General features: G+C 44.3%; 1 protein-coding gene across 2 annotated transcripts in view; it reads left to right on the top strand.

Moving 5' to 3' along the window:
• RHOF (ras homolog family member F, filopodia associated) overlaps positions 1 to 25,259 on the top strand; it is a 35,384-nt gene that overhangs the window by 4,845 nt on the left and 5,280 nt on the right. The window contains exons 1-2 of one of the 2 annotated variants that reach the window (XM_028709301.2): positions 16,929 to 17,253; positions 22,300 to 22,387. In XM_028709301.2, the coding sequence (XP_028565134.1) occupies positions 17,077 to 17,253; positions 22,300 to 22,387 (265 nt within the window). In that variant the 5' untranslated portion in view covers positions 16,929 to 17,076. Of the gene's footprint in view, positions 1 to 16,928; positions 17,254 to 22,299; positions 22,388 to 25,259 lie in introns of those variants that run through there. The other variant, XM_077920837.1, reaches the window with a different exon arrangement.

Raw genomic sequence — 25,259 nt, forward strand, 5'->3', positions numbered from 1 at the left:
AATACTTGAATGCTGTGGGTTAACAATAGTTTGGGGAGTCCTCTCTTCTCACTCCTACATTTGTTAATCTGAAGATTTAAAAGAGACATGGTTTTCTTAAATCTTTACATTTTCTGAGTCATTAAAATGTTACAAGATGGGTCTAGATTAAAGTTTCAAGAATTATTTGCTCTTGAGATCATAAATTTCTGAAGGTAAAGGAGATCACAATTTTTCCTCTTAGGGTATTTTTCTGTGAGCATACCCATCACCACACTGCTAATTTTCCAGTGAGAAGGACTGAGATGCATTCCTTGTATTCTATATGTGAAAAGGGCCTTTTCTAAATTACTTTTAAATAATGACTACCATTGTGTAAAATGCTGGGTTTTGTTTTTGCCCTTGTAATAACATGCAAGGAGACTGTAAGGCTGCACTAAATTCATGTGGGTTTTGATTGCCTGTATTCAGCTCACGAAATATTGTTTAGTGCTTTGTGCCCATACTCAATGGCTTAATGGTCAGTTTTTCAGAAGACCAAGTGATTTGCAAATGAGCTTCTTGTGAGGAAAGGGAAAGCTGTCAGTTCAGCTGGGATGGTTTTCTTATATGGGAGATGGCTGAGAATTGGGAAAAGGACCCAGGATACAAGATAGTTACAGAAACCTGGAGCTCATAAGGACAGGACTATTGTAATGTTTTCTTCATAAGGCTGCACTTGAATATGATTTGGAAATTTCAAATGATCCAAAATGCATGATACTGCTCTCTTCGTATTGCATTTTGGACCAGTTGAAGTTTCCAAATCACTAAAGTACCGTAGTTCCATCTTGAGGTTACTAGAGTGGACTACAGTGTCCAAATAATTTCAGCTGGCAAACCAGTCATAGCCAGAAATAGGCACCCCTAGCCTCTCAGGCTAACTAAGCCTCTAGAGTCAGTGTTGGGTTAAGGAACATCCCCAATATAGGAATCTGCTCCTTCTTGGGAGTGCAACTCCGTCCAAAACAGGCTGTCTCCCCACAACCCAGACTTCAGAACTTGCAAACTCCTATCTTGGCCCAATTTGAGGTACTCAGTTGGTGTGTAAAGCTCTAAAATATTTGAGCCCCAAATATCTGAAAGACTGTCTCCATTCCTACTGATGTTCTTTGGTGTTAAGATCTGCGGAGTGGGCTCTCCTGGTAGTTCTAGCACCTCCAGAAGAGGGCTTTCTCTGTGGTAGCCCCTAAATTGTGGAACTCTCCACAGTGGTAGTTGCACAGTTTTTAGTTTTGTGGGACTCACCTCTTTTGTTCAACTTATACAGTTCTGTTCCATTTGGAATGGTTTTAGGCTTTATCATTGTAATGGTTTAGCTGTTTTTATCATTGTTCATTTCTATTATTGTAATCCACCCTGGGATCTTATTGTGAAGGGCAGGTAAGAAATCTTCTTCTCCTTATGGGAGAAGGCTTTCCATCACATAATTGGGGCCCAAATCATTGTGTGTCGATGTCAACAACTTAAATTGGACTCGACAGTCAATTGGCAATCATTGCAGAAGACTGACTGGTATGATGTGTGTCTGACCAGAAACATCCACTGGCAGTCTCATTGCTGTGTTCTGCACTAGGTGCAGCTTCTGAACAGTCCTTAAGGGCAGCCCTGTAGCATAGGTAGGCAAACTAAGGCTCAGGGGCCAGATCCGGCCCAATCACCTTCTAAATCCGGCCTGTGGACAGTCTGGGAATCTTCGTGTTTTTACATGAGTAGAATGTGTCCTTTTATTTAAAAGGCATCCCTGGGTTATTTGTGGGGCATAGGAATTCATTCATTCCCCCCCAAAAAATATAGTCCGGCCCCCCACAAGGTCTGAGGGACAGTGGACCGGCCCCCTGCTGAAAAAGTTTGTTGACCCCAAGTGTATTGCAATACAGTGGTGCCTCGCAAGACGAAATTAATTCGTTCCGCAAGTTTTTTCTTCTTGCGAGTTTTTCGTCTTGCGAAGCACGGTTTCCCATAGGAATGCATTGAAAATCAATTAATGCGTTCCTAGGGAAACAGCTTGCCAGGCTGGCGGTGCGGAGAAGGGCTTTTCTCCCCACCGCAAGCCTTCAGGACAGGTACGGGAACAGAGGGGAAGGCGCGCAGCGCTTTCCCTCTGTTCCCGGGGCTTGCGTGGGAGGAGGGTTTTTCCTCCCCACCGCCAACATTCAGAACAGCATTCTGAATGTTGGCGGTGGGAAGGGAAACCCTCCTCCCACCCCAAGTCTCGGGCGGCGGGAGAAGGTGTCCCCGCCTGCCACCCGGCTTCGGATCATCGTTCCAAAGCCGCGCGGCGAGAGGCGCCGTTCCCGCCCCCCGCCCGGCTTCGGTGCGATGCTCCAAAGCCGCGCGGAGGGAGGCAGCGTTCCCGCCCCCCCGCCCGGCTTCGGTGCGATGCTCCAAAGCCGCGCGGAGGGAGGCAGCATTCCCGCCCCCCCGCCCGGCTTCGGTGCGATGCTCCAAAGCCGCGCGGAGGGAGGAGGAGTTCCCGCCCCCCGCCCGGCTTCGGAGCGATGCTCCAAAGCCGCGCGGAGGGAGGCAGCGTTCCCGTCCCCCCGCCCGGCTTCGGTGCGATGCTCCAAAGCCGCGTGGAGGGAGGCAGCGTTCCCGTCCCCCCGCCCGGCTTCGGTGCGATACTCCAAAGCCGCGCGGAGGGAGGCAGCGTTCCCGCCCCCCCGCCCGGCTTCGGTGCGATGCTCCAAAGCCGCGCGGAGGGAGGAGGAGTTCCCGCCCCCCGCCCGGCTTCGGAGCGATGCTCCAAAGCCGCGCGGAGGGAGGCAGCGTTCCCGTCCCCCCGCCCGGCTTCGGTGCGATGCTCCAAAGCCGCGCGGAGGGAGGCAGCATTCCCGCCCCCCCGCCCGGCTTCGGTGCGATGCTCCAAAGCCGCGCGGAGGGAGGAGGAGTTCCCGCCCCCCGCCCGGCTTCGGAGCGATGCTCCAAAGCCGCGCGGAGGGAGGCAGCGTTCCCGCCCCCCCGCCCGGCTTCGGTGCGATGCTCCAAAGCCGCGCGGAGGGAGGCAGCGTTCCCGCCCCCCGCCCGGCTTCGGTGCGATGCTCCAAAGCCGCGCGGAGGGAGGAGGAGTTCCCGCCCCCCGCCCGGCTTCGGAGCGATGCTCCAAAGCCGCGCGGAGGGAGGCAGCGTTCCCGTCCCCCCGCCCGGCTTCGGTGCGATGCTCCAAAGCCGCGTGGAGGGAGGCAGCGTTCCTGTCCCCCCGCCCGGCTTCGGTGCGATGCTCCAAAGCCACGCGGAGGGAGGAGGAGTTCCCGCCCCCCCGCCCTGCTTCGGAGCATCGTTCCGAAGCCGGGCTGCGGGAGGAGGTCCAAGGACAGTGGGGAAGTCGCGCTTCCCCGCTGTCCGGGAGATTTCCCTATGGGCTGTCGTCTTGCGAAGCAAGCCCATAGGGAAATTCGTTTTGCGAAGCGCCTCCAAAACGGAAAACCCTTTCGTCTAGCGGGTTTTCCGTCTTGCGAGGCGTTCGTCTTGCGGGGTACCACTGTAGTTCAGCTTGGAAGTCATCAAAGCATGGATCACTGTGGCCAGGCTATCTCTGTACAGGAAGGGCAAGAGCTGGAAGTAGGTAGTCCTAGCCACCTTGGCCTCAAGTGCCATAAATGGATCAAGGAGTACTTCTAAGCTACACATCTGTCCCTTCAAGGGGAGTGCAACCTATCCAGAACAGGCTGTTTCCATATTTCCTGGATTTGAGAACCTGCAACACATGGTATCTCTATCTGCAGTCCATTACCAGCTCCACCCAGTGGTTAAGCATGTGAACAGTTCCTAATTCTGATGGTATGAAAATATAGTGCTAGGTGTCATCAATATGCTGTGGCTGGAATCTTTCACAGCTTCAAGTCAAAGGGGTTTGAGTGCTTTTCCTTGGTATGTAGGGCTTTTCCTCTTCAACCAAGGGAATTAGATGACACCTTTCTCCAGATCCACTGATGACATCCTCCAACAGCTTCATTTAAATGTTAACAAGCTTGAAAGACAAAATTGACCCCTGAGGGACCTCACAGGCTTAAGTCCAAGGCACTAAAGAATAGTCTCTTGTGGCTATGCTCTCTTGGGAGAAGAATACTGCAGCACAGCGCTCCTGATTCCCAAAGCTGTTCCAGGAGGATACCATGGTCAACAGTATCAAAAGCTGCTGAGAGGTTAAAGAGAACTAACAAGCTTGTGCTCCCTCTGTCCCTTTCACTTATAGGTCACTGACCAAGGCAATTTCAGTGCCATATCCTGCTGTGAAGCTGGATTGAAATATGTCTAGATTATTTGTTTCCTTTGAACATATTTACAGTTGGGTTGCCACCAGCCTCTTCAGCATCTTGCCCCAAAAGGCCATTGTCGCTACGGGCACTAGTTGTTCAATAATTCTGGGTTCAGGGTAGTCCTCTTGAGTGGGGAATACACCACTACTTTCTTTTCTTTCTTTTTTTGCAAATGCTTTTTATTAACTTATTATTATAGCACATACACAAAACACTTAGAAAACAAACTACAAAAGAAAACACCACATAAATGATAAACATATATCCATAAATCCACAATCTGCACACGGACTTGTGTTATCCAATCTTTAGTTCTTATTCTATTCTAATAGACTTCCTTCCTCCTCAACGTGGGTCTGATTTAAACTTGATAAACTGTTTCTTTCTCATTTCATCTTTTCTACCCTTCTCCATATATTGTATTTGTAAACTATATTTTGTTTTGCAAAAATTATTTGAAGCAAGTCCAGGTTTTAATTTGAGGGCACTGTTTTTTTAAAATAATCTCTGTACTTTCCCCACTTTTGAAATTTTTGTTTAGACTGTCCCCTAATTGCATTCGTCATTTTTGCCAATTCAAGGTAACAAATACTCTCTCTTGCCACTCTTTTTTGTTGGTACTATTTCACTTTTCCAGTTTTTTGCAATTAGTATTCTTGCTGCAGATGTTGCATAAAGAAATACTCTCTTATTTTCATTTGCGATGTCTAAATCTACTATGCTCAATAGAAATGCTTCTGTTGGTGGTTGGTTTTTTTTAAACAAAAGTTTGTTTAAATGTTTTTTTCAACTCCTCATATACCATTTCCCAGAAACTCTTCATTTTCTTACAGGTCTTCCACATATAAAGTAGCGTCCCCTCTGACTGATCACACCTCTAATACATTTTAGATTTTGTTTTATAGATTTTGGATATTTTGGTAGGTGTTATATACCACCTATAAACCACCACTTTCTTTAGGGCCAACAGTATCTCCCCCTTTCCCACAATGAGGCATTCACCACTCCCTGAACCCACCCAGCTACACCCCTTTGACTCTTTTTTATAAACTATAGTGGGCAAGAATCAAGAGGAAATATGGCTGTTCACATCCTTGGACTGCAAGAACTGAAACTGATCCAAAGTAACTTGACTGGACACTTCCTCAAGGCTAGTTCTAACTGTCACATCCAGTTCCATGCTAATTTGAGCAATTTTATCCACAAAATGTGGTGTACATTTTTCACTGCAGACCACCACCTCCTTTGGACAGAAGATACTAGTCAATTCACCAGTCAGAAAAGCTCTGCTGGACTTAAGGTAAATCTTCTGTACAACCACATCGTAAGCAAAATAATGTGCCCAATCACATTCATACAAGGATTTATTTACATCACTTGTGTACCAGCTATTGACCTAGATGCCACCATATCGGCACAACATTGGATGGACTACTACGCAGAACTAGTTGGAGAGCAGACAGGGCAACCAACGACTGCTGTTGTGACCATTGATTGGTCAAAACTACTGGAATGGCAAGTAGTATTCCCTGCAGAAATAAAATCACTCATAGAAGCCTGAAATTAAATAAAGGGCCAGGTGAGGATATGATGCCGCCGGAGCTCTTTAAGGCACATATGGACTGGTGGCAACCCATCTTGGCTAGGCTTTTCACACGCATAAATAATACAGCCCAAATTCCAGCAGGCTAGAAACTGAGTGCTAGAAATTGTGCCAATTCACAAGAAAGGGGATAAAACTCCCCCCCTCCCAATTACTGTCCTATTAGTTTACTGGATGTTCCCTCCAAACTCTTATGCTAAACATCTGCTTATCAGCTATTGATCTTCCTGCTTCACTGCCCATAGTTCACTGGAATACAAGGAAGCCCTATGGGCTCTGCAGTTGGCAAGGACACTCAGCAATTTTATTGATGAATCTGACCAAAGCAATACCAGTGTTAATATGAGTGCCATGTCAACCAGAAAATCCCCATGAGTATTCAACTATCCTTCAGATTCTGTAAGTTTGGGGGTGTCATTCACCCAGCATCACAGTGGGGAGAGGGGAGTGGACACGTGCTGCAACAAGTACTTGAAGGGACAAAGCTATGTCAATACTGGATCCCTGTTTGTCTACCTAAGACTCAATAATGATTCCAGGTTGGCCTACTTATCCACAATCAAATCATGGATAGTTGTTGGCTTATACTGTACAGACCTGGCATATGGTAACACCAACACCAGACTAGGATGGCTGGCATGCATCTAGCTGCATAGCAGATCCTAAAGAGGGATAGCTAATAATAATTAATAATAATAATAATACCACACCCATCTGACCGGGCTGCACCAACTACACTGGGCAGCCTTAATATATTCTATTCCTTCCTGGGACCATACACAACTGCCTATACAATCACCATACATACCTCCAAGCAAAGTGTTACAGTGTAAGCAACACTAAATATGTCAGTAAATGCAAACAAGATTGATTGGAAGCCAGTGATCATGATGCTAGGCCTTCCTAGGCTTCCTTCATGCATCTGGTTAGCCTGTGAGAAGGAGGTAGACCTTATTCTGGTACAGAAGACCACCTGTTCTTAATGAGTTGCAAATAGGGCTGAGATTACACTGTGAGGAAGGCCTAGTGCCTTACAAGGGAACTCTTACAAGTATGGCTTTTATCACTGTAGCACAGTAGCTTGACAACAAAAACTTGGGGGTGGGAGGAGCAGAATTTTACATCATTCCGCTCAAAAATTATGTAAATATTTAGATTTTGACTCTTTATCTGCTTTCAATCATCTTTTTAGTTGGCGCTACATTTTCTGAAATAAGTGGAGAATACAGTCACCATTTGGGCCACCCTACCCTTGGATAATTACTTGCTTCTTTGTGAGCAAGTCCTCCCTTCCCTTTTAAAATCAGTGTTAGGAAACTTCTTTGCATAAACACCTGTGTATTTGTAGGTTGGAAAAACCTGTGTAAGACTGAAAATACTGAGTGGTAAAATCACACACACTTGCTTTAGAAGAATGTCATCTTGTGACATGTATGCAATAAATGAGGAAGTAGTGTGATCCAGATTGCTTAATGTAACACAGGAAACTTGGGGCCCTGCTCTTACATGCTTTATGATAGAGGCCACAGCTCATTTCCTGTGTGCTCTATTAGCACTACCCTGAAACAAATGTATCTCATGTTGTTTAGTTATCATTGGAAGTAGCATATTATAATACCTGTATGTATTAATACTATGATTTTAGGGCCTGACTATCTTAATTGTTAGGACCATTTCTTCTACTATTGGAATCATTGGAAGCTGATTCTAATAGCGACCCAACTTTGTGTATCCAATAGAAAAGATGTGGGAAATTCAGCTGAAGGAACCTGCTGGTATGGAAGAAGAAAAATCATACTACTTGTACTATTGGTATGATTTGTGCAACATTTGAATTTTCCTAATATGGGTTAATGATTGAATGGTGTTACTTTAACGGAATGGAAGCAAGTGTGACATGATACAGGCAGCCCCCATTTACACGCATTCAGTATGTGTACAACCATGTATTAGGGCTGAGTGATATATCAATATATTGTCCAAAACTGGTTTGAAGTCCATATGATATCCGTTTCATGATTTTTGACCTGGCAGTATATTGCAAATCATGATGTGTGTGTATGTGATACAAAAATCACAACGTGGGAAAAACTTTAAAGCCAGCCAATGCTTCTCTTGATTCCTGCAGCCCCTGTTAACTCTTGCCAGCTCAGCTCTCCCCTGCCTCATGAAGGGGCCAGTGAATCACAAGAGCAGGCACCTGCAAAAATCATGATGCATAAAAAACAGTGAAGCCAGCCAGTGCCTCTACATAACTCCACCCTTATTTGAGGCATTGTGATATATATTGTGATGTTCAGCTGGTGATATATTGCAGTGTTGAAGACCAGATATCACCCAGCCCTACCATGCATCACACCGAACCTAGAAGTGATCCAGAAATGTCATAAAGACAGATGTTTGCAGGCATTTTCAATTGGTTTCAATTATGTGTGATTTCATTGACACGTGTGGTGCCTTGGAACACAACCTCTGTGTAAGCCGGGTGCTGCCTATCCTGACTCTGAATGAAAATAGTTGTAGCAACATAACCAAATGGGATTTCTACAGCTTCTTGTATTCTTCCCCCATTTTTCTAATAAAAATATTTTACTCTTGAATTGCCTCACAGACTTTGTTAAAGTTGACTCTATGGTTAGTCTCAAGTTGTATTAACTTTGGTGCCTTTCCACTAACCCTATGGAGATGGTGAAAAGGACTAGACTTTCAGCAGTGGACTCACGACTGTCCTAAAGCTGCAATGTTAGAAGAACAATGGAACAAAATCACATAGAAACTAGTCTCTCGTGAACTATTATTTAGAATAGACCTGCTGCCTGTGTCAGTTATGTCCTTCATACGTGTACAGTATAATAAACCTCCAATATATTTTGGTTACATGTAACACAACAGTGGAGCAATACAAGTTGAATAACTAGAGATAAGCTTTGGAGTTTTTGTTTTGTTTTTTTACAAATCAGAAGGCCTTATGTACTTACGCTGCCTGTAAGTCGACTTGTGCCCAAATGTCCTGTTTCGAAAGTACTGTAAGAGTAAAGGAGGGATGAAGGTTATAAATATGTTGTTATTGAAGGCTAGGTTTCTATTAGTTCGCATGATTATATGTGCAATATCATAATTTGTAAATTTATTCTAGATTGACACTAAGGGAAGTCCCTCCCCCTCTATTTTGAATGAGATCTGGAATATACTGATAGGTTTTATTTATTATGAAGAGCAAATAAAACATTTAAACTTTTATTTTGCCGGTTTTGAAGACAAGTATTTTCCTCTGAAACCAACTACTACATACTACATAGATAGTACCTGTAGGATTCTAGCCCCTATGCAGAACTCAAAATTGGAGCATTTTAGGTTTTGTAACTAAAAGCCTATCTATAAAAATAGATTTGGGGGCTCTAAATTCCAATTCTAAGAACTTGTTCTGTTTCAAAAATTCAACATTATAGCTTCATGCTTTAGGGCTTGAAAAAACAATGACCAAATATTTTAAGGCAGATATTAGGAATCTTGCATTTCTTTATTTCATACCCAAGTACAAAAAATATTTCTGAAGGTTGCATCTGTGCAGGCTGATGTCTCTGTTTGTTCTGGAAGTGATGCTACTGAGTTCACACTTAAGTGTACATATGACTGTAACCTCCTGAGTATTTCAAAATATCAGTCTTTAAAAAAATGCTTCTCAGAAATAAGGGTAAGTGAACATCATGAATTTGGTCTCCATATTACCAATACTGAATAAAAAGTGCAGCAGATTCACCAGCTGAAGTTTGCAAATTTCCTTATATATAAATAAAATGAGATCAGCTGCTATAATGGTGGTGGGCTGTATTTGCTGAGGACCCAACATGAGTAAATGGCCCATTGCCCTACTAGCACCACAACACTTTGCATGTAACGTGATACGGATCAAAGTGTTTAACTAGGACTGGGAGACCTGAGTTCAAACCCAGTCACTCTCTGCCTAAGCTTCCATACAGGGTTATGAGGATCAAAGGGGTGGTAGGCTCTGTCTTACACTTTTTCTCCCAGGGTCTTAAAAGTGTAACACAGAGCCTACCACCTCTTTTATCTTCATAACCTGGTGCGGAAGCTAAGACTGAGAGTGACTTGGCGAAGATCACGTACTGAGCTTCACAGATGCATTGAGATTTGAACTCGGGTCTCCTGGTCCTAGCTGAACACTTTCATTCATTTCTACATGCTGTCTGCAAAACGAATGGTGGTTCTGGTAGGAAAAGGGGCCCTTTACTTATCTTGGGTCCTTAGCAAATTGCAGCCCACCACCCCTATAGCAGTTGACCCTCTTTAGTTTATAAGAAATGAATGATACATGATAGTAATACTGTACTGGAAAAAAATTGCTTATGCCTGTACTACTAAATATTTCTCTATAAAAACTCCAATTGGTGAGGCAAAAAAAGAGAGAAGTGTTACTCATTTTGCTTTCTATCTCTTTGCTGTTACTGGAATCCAAACGGCATACGTATGTGTGCCAAATAGATTTTTGACAAATACTATAAGCTAGTTTTGGAACCCCCTGCCCCCAGCAAAAAAATCAACTGATTTGCATGCTGCTTGTGGAGCAGTTCTTCAAGAAAAACAGGTCTAAAGCCCCATTGGAAAAGTACATAGTACTTTGGATTCTGGCCCTTTGCTCTTTCTGGACAATTAACATGCTCCTTTGCCCAGGTACTACCTTTCTTTTTGTATTGATTTACCTGTCAAAATAGACTACAGCTACCTGTATATGAGTTTGGGTGTTTTTGTTCAGATCTAGAAGGCCATCTAGTGGCACAATAAAGCAGAGAGAAGTATAAATTATATACTAGAAAACCATGCAAGTCTAAACTTTTAAAATGAGAGATAAAATGTCAGGGTTTTAAAGAATGGCAGATTGCATGTAGAAGCGGAACATGCAAACTCCTAATCTTTTATCTGTTAAGGAGAGAAGTGCTGTGTTATTTCATATTAGGCAGGATTTTATTAGTAATAGGCCGGGCTTTTTTACCAGCCAAAACTCACTGGAACTCAGTTCCAGCACCTCTCAGGTGGGCACCATTGTCATTGTAAGAGAACAAGGGTGGTGTTCACGGTGAGTTCTGGCACCTCTTTTTCTAGAAAAATAGCACTGGAGTAATTAACAAATCTTTTTGAATGTGTGTGTAGGTATACGACCTTATATGCATATAGTTGCAACTGAAATTATTCAACCTCATTGCAAATTTGGTTTATTATCAAAATTTACAGACTTTCAGCTGTTTGCAATGAGCAAATCAAACAAAAGCAATTGAAATAGCTCAACACAATGGACGCTTCAAATGGTTTCCCCAAATTAAGCTGAAATTGCAACTTTACACTGATTTATCTAGTCTCACTATTATTCAACCCCTTCATGACAAGCATCTTTATTACTTAGTAGAGCAGCCTTTTGCTGCTGCAAACGAGATGCATAGCAGACAGCAGCTTCTGGCAGCGCTCATGAGGTGTCTGAGCCCATTCCTCATGAGCATTGGCCTCCAGTTCAGTAATATTCTTGGGTTTGCATGCTGCAGCTGCCTTCCTCAAATCTCACCAGACATTTACTATGGGGTTCAAGTCAGGTGACTGTAATGGCCACTGTAGAACCTTCCAGGACTTCTTCTGCAACCAAGCCTTGGTGGAATTTGAGGTATGCTTGGGATCATTGTCCTGTTGGAAGGTCCACTGATGCCCAAGCTTCAACTTTCTCACAGACAGCGTGATGTTTCCTCCTAGGATTTCCTGAAACTTCAATGAATCTATCCTGCCTTCCACACACTGCAAATTTTCAGTGCCAGAGGATGCAAAGTAGCCCTAGAGCATCACCAAGTCACCATCATGCTTCATTGTAGGCAATGTTCTTTTCAACAAATGCTTTATTCTTCCTCGACATAGGGCTGATCCATGGGGCCGAAAAGTTCCAATTTTGTTTCATCGCTTCACAGAACAGAGCTTCAAAACTACTATTTATATGATTTTGAGCATATTGGAACCAACTTTTCTTGTGCTTTTGGTCAGCAGTGGTGAACGTCTTGGAGTTCTGGCATGGAAACCTCCTGCATTTAGTATGTGCCTTACTGTGCTCACTGAAACTTCAGTGCCTGCTGCAACCAACTTTTGCTACGGCTCTTTTGCAGCCACTCGAGGATTTTTCCCAGCCTGCCTTCTCAGAAATCTGGTTGCTGCCGCAGATTGCTTCCTTTTTTTTGCCCCATTCAGGTAGTGTAACCATTGTTCCTTTAACTTTAAACTTGTGAACTATGCGTCCAACGGTGTCTATAGCAGGGGTCGGCAAGGTTTACCTCGCCTGGGCCGGTTCACTCCAGCGGAGATCCCTCTCTGGGCCAGACTGCGCATGCACATGAGTGTGCACGCCTGTGATTTCTGGTGTCTGCGCAGACGCAATTTCCGGCATTGCTCAGACATGATTTTCGGCACCGTGAAAGCAAGTCCCTGTGGTGCGCCGGTTTAGTGCAGCGCGCAGGGACTCGCTGAGTGGGCAGCTTGGTTTGGGGGCAGCTCATGGGCCGGTTAAATGACCCCGTGGGCCGCTTGTGGCCCATGGGCCTTAGGCTGCCTACCCCTGGTCTATATGAACATGGAGTGCCTTCACTATCTTTTTGTATCCTGCTGCTTGTTTGTGAAGGGTGATGAAGAAGAAGAGTTTGGATTTGATATCCCGCCTTTCACTCCCTTTAAGGAGTCTCAAAGCGGCTAACATTCTCCTTTCCCTTCCTCCCCCACAACAAACACTCTGTGAGGTGAGTGGGGCTGAGAGACTTCAAAGAAGTGTGACTGGTCCAAGGTCACCCAGCAGCTGCATGTGGAGGAGCAGAGACGTGAACCCGGTTCCCCAGATTACGAGACTACCGCTCTTAACCACTACACTACACTGGCTATCTTCTCTTCTCTTACCTTCTTGGACCATTGTCTTTACTTAGCCATATTTCTAGCAGGCAGCCAAATTTGACACTCTGCAAACCCCTAGCCAACTTGTGTATTTCATGTGTTACAGCTCACGCACACCTGGTGCAACTAATTAAGCCCTTGATTAGTTGAATCAGGTGTGCTTGAGACAACTGTTATATTTATGCTGTTCTGAAGGATTCTATTCAGGGGGTTGAATAATAGTGGGAGTGGAGAAGCCACTATAAGTTGCATTTTCAGCTGAATTTGGGGAAACCACTTGAAGCATCCGTTGTGTTGAGCTATTTCAATTGCTTTTGTTTGATTTGCTCATTGCAAACAGCTGAAAGTCTGTAAATTTTGATAACAAACCAGATTTGTAATTGGGGTTGAAAAATGTCACTTGCAACTGTACAAGCAACACATAAGACTCTGGATTGTGGCTAAAATACCTTGCTGCTTGCATTTACCACCTTTGCTGTTAAATTGTTGTTATTCAGAGAACACATATGCGCTTATTCACAATGTATCTTCATCAGATTGTGACTACAGCATGAAGTTAATAACATGATTAATTCAGCACTTTCAGCACCAGTGATCAAAATGTTAATCTGCTGTCCCCATGAAATGCAGTATCTTATCAGTGGAGTCTGTTCATACATAGAGCTGCCAGTGATGCAGAGTAAATCAAGTACAATACACGTATATGAAGCCAGGCAGGGCTGGGTGAAGGGACACCTCTGCCCCATCCAGACTGCCTCCAGCACAGCAAACTGGGTGGCTAAAGTGAGTCTTTGCAGCTCAGAATTCACTTAATTCATCTGTTTAAGAAGACATATTTGATAGATGCCATTGCAGAAGACCCCTTCCCTGGTGTGAGAATTGAAGGGAGGGCATGTTTCTATGGTGCCATCCTATCAACCAAGCTTTCTTTAGACAAGTGATTAAATGCATTCTCAGCAGTTGACTTTCAACAGTTTTCATAAATAGTTATATGAAAAACATAGACTTTTTAAGTTCCTCAATTCACCTGGGGTGCTTTTTTAATAAATTAAGCAGTTTTAAAATCGATAAAAAGGTTGCAGCTCCAATTCTGCCTAGTGAGTAATCCTTTAACGCAAAACCTTAATTATTTTTATGTTATTAAAATATTTATATCCTAGCTTTCTGTATCAATAGGAACATCAAAGAAAGTTAACAATAAAGTCAACCTTTAAATACTAAAATGCAAGCACTAACAAAAATTTCAAGAAAGCAAGGGAATGTATACAATTAAATGTGTTCCAATTAGGTCTAAAGCCTGCTAGAACAGGTGAGTTTTGAATGCCTTCATATTGGGTACTAGCCTTCTTGAGTAGGAAAAAACCTCATGCATTCTGACCAACTGCATCCTGGAACTTACCAATTATTAGGTGGTTTAATAAAATTAAATTGCCTCAAACACTGCTTATATTGCAGAAACAGCATGTTAGAAATTCCTATACTGAGAAATGAGACAACATACACCTGGGTTTTCAGTAGCGCTGGTTTGGATCACTACTGTTTATGATCCCAACTATCCACCACATAGCTGAATAGGTTCCTAAGTGACCCCCTGTGGAAGTTTGAGTAACTACAGAATGGTTGGTGCTTTGTCAAAGTTATGTTACCTTCTGTTGCTGAAGAAATAAAAAATATATTGACACATTGGTATTTTAAAGGTGTGAACAAAAAGTGGCTAACACACATGGAGAATGTAAATGTGCACGATTATTTTTACACTCTGTTGGGTGGTGCAGCTTCATAAGAAGTGTGATTCCTATTACCCCCCACCCCACCCGCCTGCCTATTATTTCAAGAGTACAAGTCTGGACAGCTTCCAAAGGTAGCTGCCAACCAATGTTTCTGAAATCTGCAATTTGTGTTTTCAGAACTAGGGTCTATTTTTTCTGTAGCCATTACATAATATTTCAGTGTTAACGACTTCCCCTATTTATATTATTATAAATAAACCTCCTCTATTGCCCCATTTACTCGGGCTTTAGAGACGCATTGCTGCAAATTATACCCAACTCTATAACCAGTCCTGAAGATAGAGTAAAATTTTTGTTAGTTGATGCAAACCCACGCATTACCCATGTGGTAGTGGTTTTTGTGATGAAGGCCATGAAAGCCAGGGAAAGATTTATGGACGACAATGTAAAGACCCCTTCATCGTCTGTTTAATTCGTTGCTCGTTTTCCCTCCTTTTCTAGTTTGTGGGAAGAAGGTTTTGTTGGCATAGTATGTAATGAATTTTAATATTTTTAACTATTGTAGTGTTGATGTTTGTGCACAGGCATGGTCCTCACAATAAACGGATTTGATTGATTGATTATTATCTTGAACAGTTAGAGATTCAGAATATTTGGATTTGTGAGGAAGTCTTCCAAAGGGGTAAAGTTAATTTTACAGAGAAACACATATGGGGATACTAAGTCCCTTGTATATCACCTCCCCAACTATGAACCTGTTTTCAAAGCAGAGCAAGCCTGGTGAGTGGTTCTCACAAATAAGCACAAAGAGAGGCCCATCCTGTTTTAATTCCAGATCCACTCTCTTGCTATACTAAACAATGAATTTACTTGAGTTCATACATTTATAGCCCACCTTTCTATGGAGCTCAAGGTGGCACACATGGGGTTTTCAAGTGGTCTCTCATGCAGATCAGATCAAGCAAGGTGGAGTCACCAGTTACCTTAGTTTAGATAAACATCTAACAGTCACAGATAGACCTCAATGAAATTTATCTTAATCCTTATTGAAAGCTAACTGTGCTAGTTGTCATCATTACATACTGTGGTCAAGCAGTTCCACAAATTAAAATGATTTATAGATGGTACTTTACACCAAGTAAACTAGCAAAGATGTATAGTCAGAATCAGGTACGTGTTGGAAATGTAAAGAAACAAAAGGTTTCTTTATCATATCTCGTATGCAGTGGACTTGCAGAATAGCTAAGGGATTTGGGAGATGATAACTTAATGAGATAAAAAAATATATTTAAGAGGACTCCCCCCCAACCCCCCCCCAGCTTTTCTCCTAGGGATAACTGGACCAGATGTACCAAAGACTATTTCTGCATGCGAAAATGCGTAATAGCCGAATAATGCGTAATAGCCGAATAAACATTTGTTGTTGTTATTTCTGCATGCGACTACTGCAGTGAAGAGTGCTATATGCCCCCAAATGGTGGGAGGGTGCAGTACCTATAAAAGAGGGGTGGCAGTTGAAATTTATGGAATATGCTGAATTAGTAAACTTAACTAGTAAAATTAAGATGAGACAAGATGAGACAGCCTTCAAGGAGGATTGGGTAATGTTTGTAGGTTATTAAAAATATTAATGTAAAGATGTTAAAACTCTAGTAGGTTTGGTGTAAGCTCAGCAGTTATTGTTATTCTGAGAATAAATTGGAGGGGGGGAGGTATAGCTTAATTATAATATGCAGCAGCAATCAGTGGCATAGCGTGGGGGGTGCAGGGGGGGGGCCGGCCGCAACATCTGGGGTTAGGGCAAATCCACGGGTTAGGGGGCGCAAATCCACGGGTTAGGGGGCGCAAATTACTTGCCTTGCCCCGGGTGCTGACAACCCACGCTACGCCACTGGCAGCAATAGATAATTTTGAGGAAAGCATGGAAGGGAAGTCGATTACTGAGGAAACGTATATTGGAAAATGTTTGACTACAGTAATTGTATTTTACTTTTGGAAATTTTTTTAAAAATTCCACGTTAATTACTCCGAGCATGTTAAAAGTGCTGCCGCTAGCTAAAAACAAATTCCACACATTTAATGGGCTTCCAGGTATGTGGGCATACATTTTAAAGTGAAATGCCGCTTACCGCTCACCTCCATCTCTCCAAAGTCGCATTTACACTGTAAGCTCCTCGGGAGCGGAGACTTTTGCCTTGCTGGCGTTTTTTCCTGTGCGCATTTTGAACCGCAATGTCACACCGCCAACAATAAAACTTTTTCCATGTGTGTGTGTGTGTGTTTGGGGTTGCTGCTAATGTGTTTTTTAGCGGTTGAGGCAAGAGCTGCGCTGAGGGAGAGGCCGCCTGACCGCATCCTTCGCCTCTTCCTCTGTCTTCTGAGCCGGCAGGAAGGACGGCGGAGCTGGCTTCTGTCATTGCCGGGCTGAGGGAGGGAGCGAGGGACGGACGGAGGGGCTCCGCCGGGCTGCCTTTCCCTCAGAGAGGCGCCCCTTCCCTCCCGCGCCTCCAAGGGGTGCGGCGGGAGAAGCCGCCCCATGGCCGAAGGTAACGGCTCGGTGCCAGGCGGGGACTCGGAGGAAGGCGAGCGCCCGCCTGCGGAGGGTGGGAGGAAGAAGAAGAAGAAGAAAGAGCTGAAGGTGGTGGTGGTGGGCGACGGGGGCTGCGGGAAAACATCGCTGCTCCTGGTCTTCGCTGAAGGCGCCTTCCCTGAGGTGAGTAGGGGGCCTCCTCCCTCAGCCAATCGCAGCCCGCTCGCCCTTCCCGCCTTTTCTCCCTCTCGGGTTCCAGAACTTTCCGCCAGAACCCCCCTCCCCCCCGCGAGAGAACCTTTTGGACCAGGCAGGTCTCGCCCACGGGGCCAATAGCAGGAAAAGTGAGAGGTGGGACCTTCCATTAGGGTCTGGCGACGGGGGGGGGGGGGGGCTACCTTACCCAGCTGCCCAAAGGCCAGGATGGATGGGGTGCAAGTTCGCCGTTGGGCGGGCGGGCAAGGGAGACAGGGCATGTATTAGAAAAACTTTAAAAAACCCAAACCCAGCTTTTGTCATTTAGCAAAGTGAAAAAGCTGCCCTGAGAAGTGGGTGACGAAGAGCAGAATGTATGACAAAATAAGAAAAAGGAAGCATTAAATTCCACACACATCTCTTCTCTCCCCCCCCCACACACACACTTCACCAACCAAAAATATTGAGTTTAATAAAAAAGTAAACACGTATATCCAATATTTATATTGCAATCAATACATTTCACCCTCAAAGAGGGTTACCAAAAAATAATAAACCCAGGCCACCAAAAGAGGAGGAAGAGGGGAGAGAATAAAAGAGATTAGGAGACTGATCAAAAGTTGAGAATATCCACAATTCGCCAGCCCAAACACCTGTGGAAAAAGAGGGTCCCTTTCCCCCAAAAGCTGTGTAGCACTAAGATGTACCCCTCAACCTAAAATCTCACATCCTAGACACCTGCCCAAAGTCAGTCTTCTATGGGAATCATTCTTCAGGGTTAGCAACAAATACAGTGGTACCTCGGGTTTCAGACGCTTCAGGTTAGACTCCACTAACCCAGAAATAGTACATCAGGTTAAGAACTTTGCTTCAGGATGAGAACAGAAATCGTGCTCTGGCGGCACGGCGGCAGCAGGTGGCCCCATTAGCTAAAGTGGCGCTTCAGGTTAAGAACAGTTTCAGGTTAAGTATGGAACTCCGGAACAAATTAAGTTCTTAACCCAAGGTACCACTGTAAACTCCCTCTTCACTAGTCCCTCCATCCCAACACAATTCAGGTAGATTGGAACAAGCATATAAGTAGATCCCTCATGCCCACAAGATTAGAGTTCTTTATGTCCTTTCCAGTGCCAGCCCACCATACTTCGTCAGCTTGGCTTGCTTATGGCATCTGGTTAGACCCTGATGCTATTAGAGATTGTGGCACAACGACACAGAGCTCCATAGCCTGCAAAGTGTTTTCTAGTCATCTCTTAAGTATTTCAGAGGTGTTTACGACATCCTGATATATTCTAACGTAAGCAAGACTTCTTGAAGGCCTGGATCTCCATGGATCTGGTGAAGCCTGTTTTTTATTTTTATTTTATTGTTTATTAAATTTGTATACAACCCATCATCCATAGATGGAAGGTCACAGCATATTTTCAGCTGTTGGCAGAGAAGTCTGCACAGCAGGAATGCGAGTGAGTACATCTTTACTCCTTTTCACTCACAAGTGTCAGTGGCCGTTGCGGAGCTTCATGGGAAGGTCTCCTCTATTAAGGAAAAATTAAGTTGCACAATTCAACAGACATCCATTGTGAACCATGTAGTTGTCATTGCACTCCACCTTGTTCATGGCTACAGATACATCAGCACCAACCATTGTGGGTTTGTCAGCCTCATTATACTCTTGAGATTGAGCCAGTGGAAATAATGACCTTTCTTGTTCTGGTCCCCCAAATAAGGACGTGGTGGATTCTTTTTATACTTTTTTAGCTTGAGTCTGAAAGATGGCGGCCAGTGTTTTGTCATGGTCTACTGCATAAAGTGCCATGGATGTCATCCATTTACGACGACACCTTTTGCATCTCTGAGACGTGTCACCTTTCTTTGAACAATCACAACAGCACTTAAAATTGTAAATGGCAAATACCGAAAAGAATCTCCCACCTGCTAGTAAAATGCTCTATTTTTAAAAAAACACTTCCTGCACTGAGTTTCTTTAGCTGGGCAATTCCTTCTAATATTACAAACATTTCCACATCCTGTGTATTCACTCTGAAAGAGTGGGCCTTTTACATGTGCAGCAACTGCTTCTAATGTTTCCTGGAGTAGATGTTACTTCCACCAGGTCACTTCCCCAGGTTGTATTTTCTCCCTGTCCTGGGTTTTGATCAACTGGTTGCCTTCCCATCTTTATGGCTTTGTGGCTGCGTTACCTACCTTCATCTTACACTCTGCTTCAATCTCTGAGGTGCTCTTAATCTTTTTTTGTAAATATATTTTTTATCTCATTTTATAACGTATATAAAACAGAAAGAATGTTCATAACATTCATTTTAAAAAACTAAAAGCCCCAAATGTAACCTTTCCATCACCCATATTTGTTGGCTTGGCTTTTGAAGGCTTGTTTCAGATGGGAAAATCCCTTAAACAGAGCAGTTAAATAGCTTGTGTTAGGGCAGTTAGTCTAGTATATCAGCCTTTGCCAACCTGTTGTTCTGCAGCTGCTTTGGACTACAAGTGCTATCCGCCCCATGAAAAACAACTAGAGAGTACCAGGCTGGCAAAGGCTATTGCATAGGATGGCATAAGTTGGGGGTTTTCCGCTAGAGTTGGTCACAAGAAGCTCTTCAACTCATATCTAAACCACATAGTGGCAGGATGTGCAGATGACGTCCTTCCTGTCATAGCTTTAGCTGTTAGCACATTTGAAGGTTAGAGTTGCGTACAGGCGTTACAGTAATTTTCAGATGTCACAAAACCCTTCCCAGCACTGCTTCCCCACCCTAAGGACATACTGTGCCAGTTTGCAAGCTACATAAATAATGGTTTTTGCAATAAATGTCACTATTGCACAATTTGGTGGGTTGAAGGAGGTTGTGATAGTAATAGAATAGTAATTTCAAGTTCAAAATTCACTCCATCAGCAAATACCCAGAAGGTCTTGCTATGTGTCTTTCACAAAATGCAATGAAGGCTGCAACCCAATAGAAAAACTTCTCAGGCCTACTGAACCCAATGAAATTTAGTCACAAGTAAATCTGCTTAGCAACCTTTTCCAACCCAATCCCCTCCAGATATTTTGGCAAATGTCAGTGTGTTAAAAAGACCCGATGGGAACAATAGGTGAATGAGGATAAAGATCCTGGAGGCCGTAAAGTGTGTGAAGGAGGTTATGCTGAATTCCCAGCTTAACGTATTTTTCGCTCTATAAGACGCACCAGACCACAAGACGCACCTAGTTTTTGGAGGAGGAAAACAAGGGGGAAAAATATTCTGAATCCCAGAAGCCAGAACAGCAAGAGGGATTGCTGCCCAGTGAAAGCAGCAATCCGTCTTGCTGTTCTGGCTTCTGGGATAGCTGTGCAGCCTGCATTCGCTCCATAAGACGCCCACACATTTCCCCTTACATTTTAGGAGGGAAAAAGTGAATCTTATAGAGCAAAAAATACGGTATTTATTTATTAAACGTATACCCCCACCTTTCCTTCTAAAGGAGCCCAGGGTAGCAAACAATAAGCGATAGGACAAAAACATTAAAAACAATTCCAGTGCAGAGGCAGACTGAGAAAGATCTTAACTTAAAAGTCTTATTGAAACAGGAAATTCTTCAGTTGGTGCTGAAACAACTGAGACTGTGTGTGTCTGGCGTTCAAGGGGAGGGAATTCCAAAGGGCAGGTGCCACAACACTAAAGGCTCAATTCTGCATTGTGTGGAACTGACCTCTTGATAAGACGGTATCTGCAGAACAGTGATCAATAAGGTATATAAAGGCTGAGATTGAAGAGGCAGAACCAGTGTACCATGCTATGGCCTGCAGCCAAGGCTTATGCCAAATAAAGGAAGAGGAACGCCATGCGGGATGCAAACTCGCTTAGCCCCTGTGCATGTGTGGCTCTATTTTAGTCCAGAGGAAGCAGCCACCTCCATCTCCCCTTTGAGGGCGTGCTCCTCTGCCCAACTTCTTGTTCTCCCTGCAGGCCAACCGGAGAAAGCTACTGTTTATCTGGGCAGGAAGGGTACTTTGGTCTAGAAATCTGCTCCATTTCAGTGCCATGGACATGTGATTCCTAAACCTAAACACCCAAGTTATATCCTCAAGAGTGATGCTGAGGATCTGTTGAGAAAAAACAGACACATGCAGCACATTGGCTCCCAGGACGTTTCCGAGCACAATTCAAAGTGTTGGTGCTTACCTTTAAAGCCCTAAACGGCCTCAGCCCAGTATACCTGAAGGAGCGTCTCCACCCCCATCGTTCTGCCCGGACGCCGAGGTCCAGTGCCGAGGGCCTTCTGGCGGTTCCCTCATTGCGAGAAGCAAAACTACAGGGAACCAGGCAGAGGGCCTTCTCGGTAGTGGCGCCCGCCCTGTGGAACGCCCTCCCATCAGATGTCAAAGTGATAAATAACTACCTGACATTCAGAAGACATCTTAAGGCAGCCCTGTTCAGGGAAGTTTTTAATGTATGATATTTTAGTGTATTTTTGGTTTCTATGGAAGCCGCCCAGAGTGGCTGGGGAAACCCAGCCAGATGGGCGGGGTACAAATAATAAATTATTATTATTATTATTATTATTATTATTATTATTATTATTATTATTATCATCAGAAACTCAGTTACTATGGTTTAAAAATCTGGATGAGATTTTTTCCCCTCACAGGTCCATATAAGTTTAGCACAAACAGTTGGGCCTGGTGAGTATTTAAGGTCCCCAACCCTAATCTGTGGGTTGCCATCTGATTGGATTTTATTCTGATCCTGATCTGATTTTAAGATGTACAGTATTTTAATTGATTGCCTGATTTTATACATTTGATGTTAACTGCTCTGAGCCCGGTTTTGGCCAGGGAGGGCGGGGTATAAATAAAAATATTATTATTATTATTATTATTATTATTATTATTATTATTATTATTATTAACTTTTGCAAAAAAAGAAGGAAAATATGGACTTTAAAATACATTGCTCATTAAGCTAAGCAGGGACAGGTTTGTGTGGAACATCACAATATTTACCAACAGCACTGTGCTTCCCTTTCATTGACAGCAATACGCTCCTTCAGTATTTGAGAAATACACCACCAGCATCACTCTGGGCAAAAAAGAAGTGCTCCTACACTTATACGACACTGCAGGTAATCTCACCCCCCCCCCCCAAAGCATGTATCAGCACAACATCAATTATTTCCTGCTGTGGCTGAAAAGAGATCAAGAGAGGGCTGGTGGGAGATTATGAATGGCTGGGGAAACCAACAGGGTTCTCACAGTCACGGCGGCACCACTGAGGATTTCCTTGGTGCAAAGCCTCTGAGGCTGCCCACGTTCCAGTGGTCATCCTATGTCAAAATCATGAAGCTCCACACCTTAATGTTTGTGTGGTGCTGGCATGCACTGGATCTGCAATTTTTACTGTGCAGTGTACAAACTTGAACTTTATGGGTTCTGGCAAGACCTTGTGTAATATAATGCAAGTCCATGAGCTCTGTTTTAATTCTTCTGGATCCAGCTTTTACCCAGACCCCACAGAAAGCGAGAATGAACGAGTGGTGCATATGTGTGCTAATAATCTAGGACTGTCACAGACAACTCTGTGCACCAAGATCTCTGGCCTATGTGTCAAGCTTTATCTCTCCTCACCATCATCTTTGCACCTCTTGCTGCTGTGAGGCCAATGACCTAAAGTGGTGGAGTGGGAGTTGCTGCTGCACACAGAGTCTGCTTCTACTCAACTTATACCCTGATCTACTGGGCCGAATACCTGGGTGGAGCTTGGTGCAGCCTGGGGTGCCCATGCATAGCCTCTAAAAACAAGCAGACAGTCACACAGACCCCATCAAGGTAAAACCCCATGAGCTCTCAGCCTCTCACTGCTAACACTGGCATTTTGTACAGCTCTGTTCTGAGTGCTCAGAGTTTTTCTTTTTCTCAATAAACCTTTCAACAGCCCTGCCAAGTATTTTCATACTTGCAAATGAGAGAACTGAGGCAGAGAAGCAGTGGCTTACCAAAGGCCACCCCAATGCGCTCCACAAAAGGAACTTCTGCTGCAGACTGCATGCATAGAAAGGCGGACAGAAGCATTTTTAGTAACACCTAACAAATGACACCCTTAGGGCAGCTTTCGCAGTGTTTGCCAATAGCTGGAAGGAAGGTCCTGACTAATCTCCTTTCTCCCGAAATGTGAGCCTTCTCCCACTTGGTGTCCACTGGCTGTGGCGGATTGGGCTTGTAGACCAAAACAGTGGAGGACACCAGGTTGGGAAAGGCTGTGCTAAGCTATTTACCTCCTACTATAACAGTGTGATAATTCAGAGTTGTGCAATTTTCACAGATTACATGTTTATATCGTCTGACCTTTGCTTTCCTGCTGACTAAGCTAATACAGCATGGCATGCCAGGCGTAACTTGGGGCTTAATCAAGGTGGAAATAAAAGCTCTGTGCTATGTGCATATCTGAAAATCAAGGAAGGCAAAGTATTAGTCACAGGAGTGGGGGAGAGCAAGCAAGCAAGTGCTTTGCTTTGCTTGATTTATGTTGCTGGAATTCCCCATACCCACCTCAATTATTATGCAAAAGTCTGGAATGGGGAGGACAAGAAAAGAGGCACGAGGGACCCATTTATGCTTTCTGTAGAATTGGCTTGTCTCTTGGTTGACTCTGCAGGGCAATTTGTGGGTCTTGTGGAGAAAGCTACTCACCTGCTCACCTTCGGAGGGTGAGAACTACCTTCAGGCAACCAGGCAAAGGGAACTTCAGAAAAGCTGGTTCTAATCAGAGGATGTGGAACATATGGCCTTTCAGGGGATGCTGTACTCCAGCTTCCACCATTTCTTATCTTTGGGGATGATGGGACTTGTAGTCTTATCTCATCTGGAAGCTGAAGCTTCCCCATCCCTCATCTTAAATCCCCAAAGGACTAACACAAGTGTACATGGGCACCGATGCAATTTTGCCTGTATTTTGTGCATACTGTTGTTCCGCGGAAAGACTCAGCAGTGGACGCACCCCCGGCCTGTGGAATTGCAACTTTCAGAGCTTCATAGGAACACAAAGGAAATAACATACCTGGTGAATGTTTTTCCCCTCCCCTCCTTTAATTGCTTTAAGATTTCACTGTCTGGAAATCTTAGGATAGCCTCAACTGATCCAACACAACACACACAGCTTCAATTTCTACAGTAATTTGCCACTGTCAGTGGTTGGCCAACAGAAGTTGTCTTCTGTGTTTGACATCACATGTTAAATCATTTAGGGCAGCTGAGGAATAATTACATGAGGCAGTTACCTCCTAGTTTCCCCTACAATCTAGGGCATGGGTCAGCAACCTTTTCCAGCCGTGGGCCGCTCCACTGTCCCTCAGACCATGTGGTGGGCCGGACTATATTTTGAGGGGAAAATGAACAAATTCCTAGGCCCCACAAATAACCCAGAGATGCATTTTGAATAAAAGGACACATTCTACTCATGTAAAAAACATGCTGATTCCCAGACCGTCCACGGGCTGGATTGAGAAGGCAACTGGGCCACATCCGGCCCCTGGGCCTTAGGTTGCCTACGCCTGATCTAGGGACTCTTTGGGCAGCATTTTTAGGCTACCATAAGGGGGAGCTTGGGGACGCGGGTGGCGCTGTGGGTAAAAGCCTCAGCGCCTAGGGCTTGCCGATCAAAAGGTTGGCGGTTCGAATCCCCGCGGCGGGGTGCGCTCCCGTTGTTCGGTCCCAGCGCCTGCCAACCTAGCAGTTCGAAAGCACCCCCGGGTGCAAGTAGATAAATAGGGACCGCTTACTAGCGGGAAGGTAAACGGCGTTTCCGTGTGCTGCGCTGGCTCGCCAGATGCAGCTTTGTCACGCTGGCCACGTGACCCGGAAGTGTCTCCGGACAGCGCTGGCCCCCGGCCTCTTGAGTGAGATGGGCGCACAACCCTAGAGTCTGGCAAGACTGGCCCGTACGGGCAGGGGTACCTTTACCTTTACTTTAAGTAAAGAATACAATTTATTTGTATTTTG

The sequence above is a fragment of the Podarcis muralis genome, chromosome 16 (genome assembly GCF_964188315.1).
Source record: "Podarcis muralis chromosome 16, rPodMur119.hap1.1, whole genome shotgun sequence".
Classification (NCBI taxonomy): Eukaryota; Metazoa; Chordata; class Lepidosauria; order Squamata; family Lacertidae; genus Podarcis; species Podarcis muralis.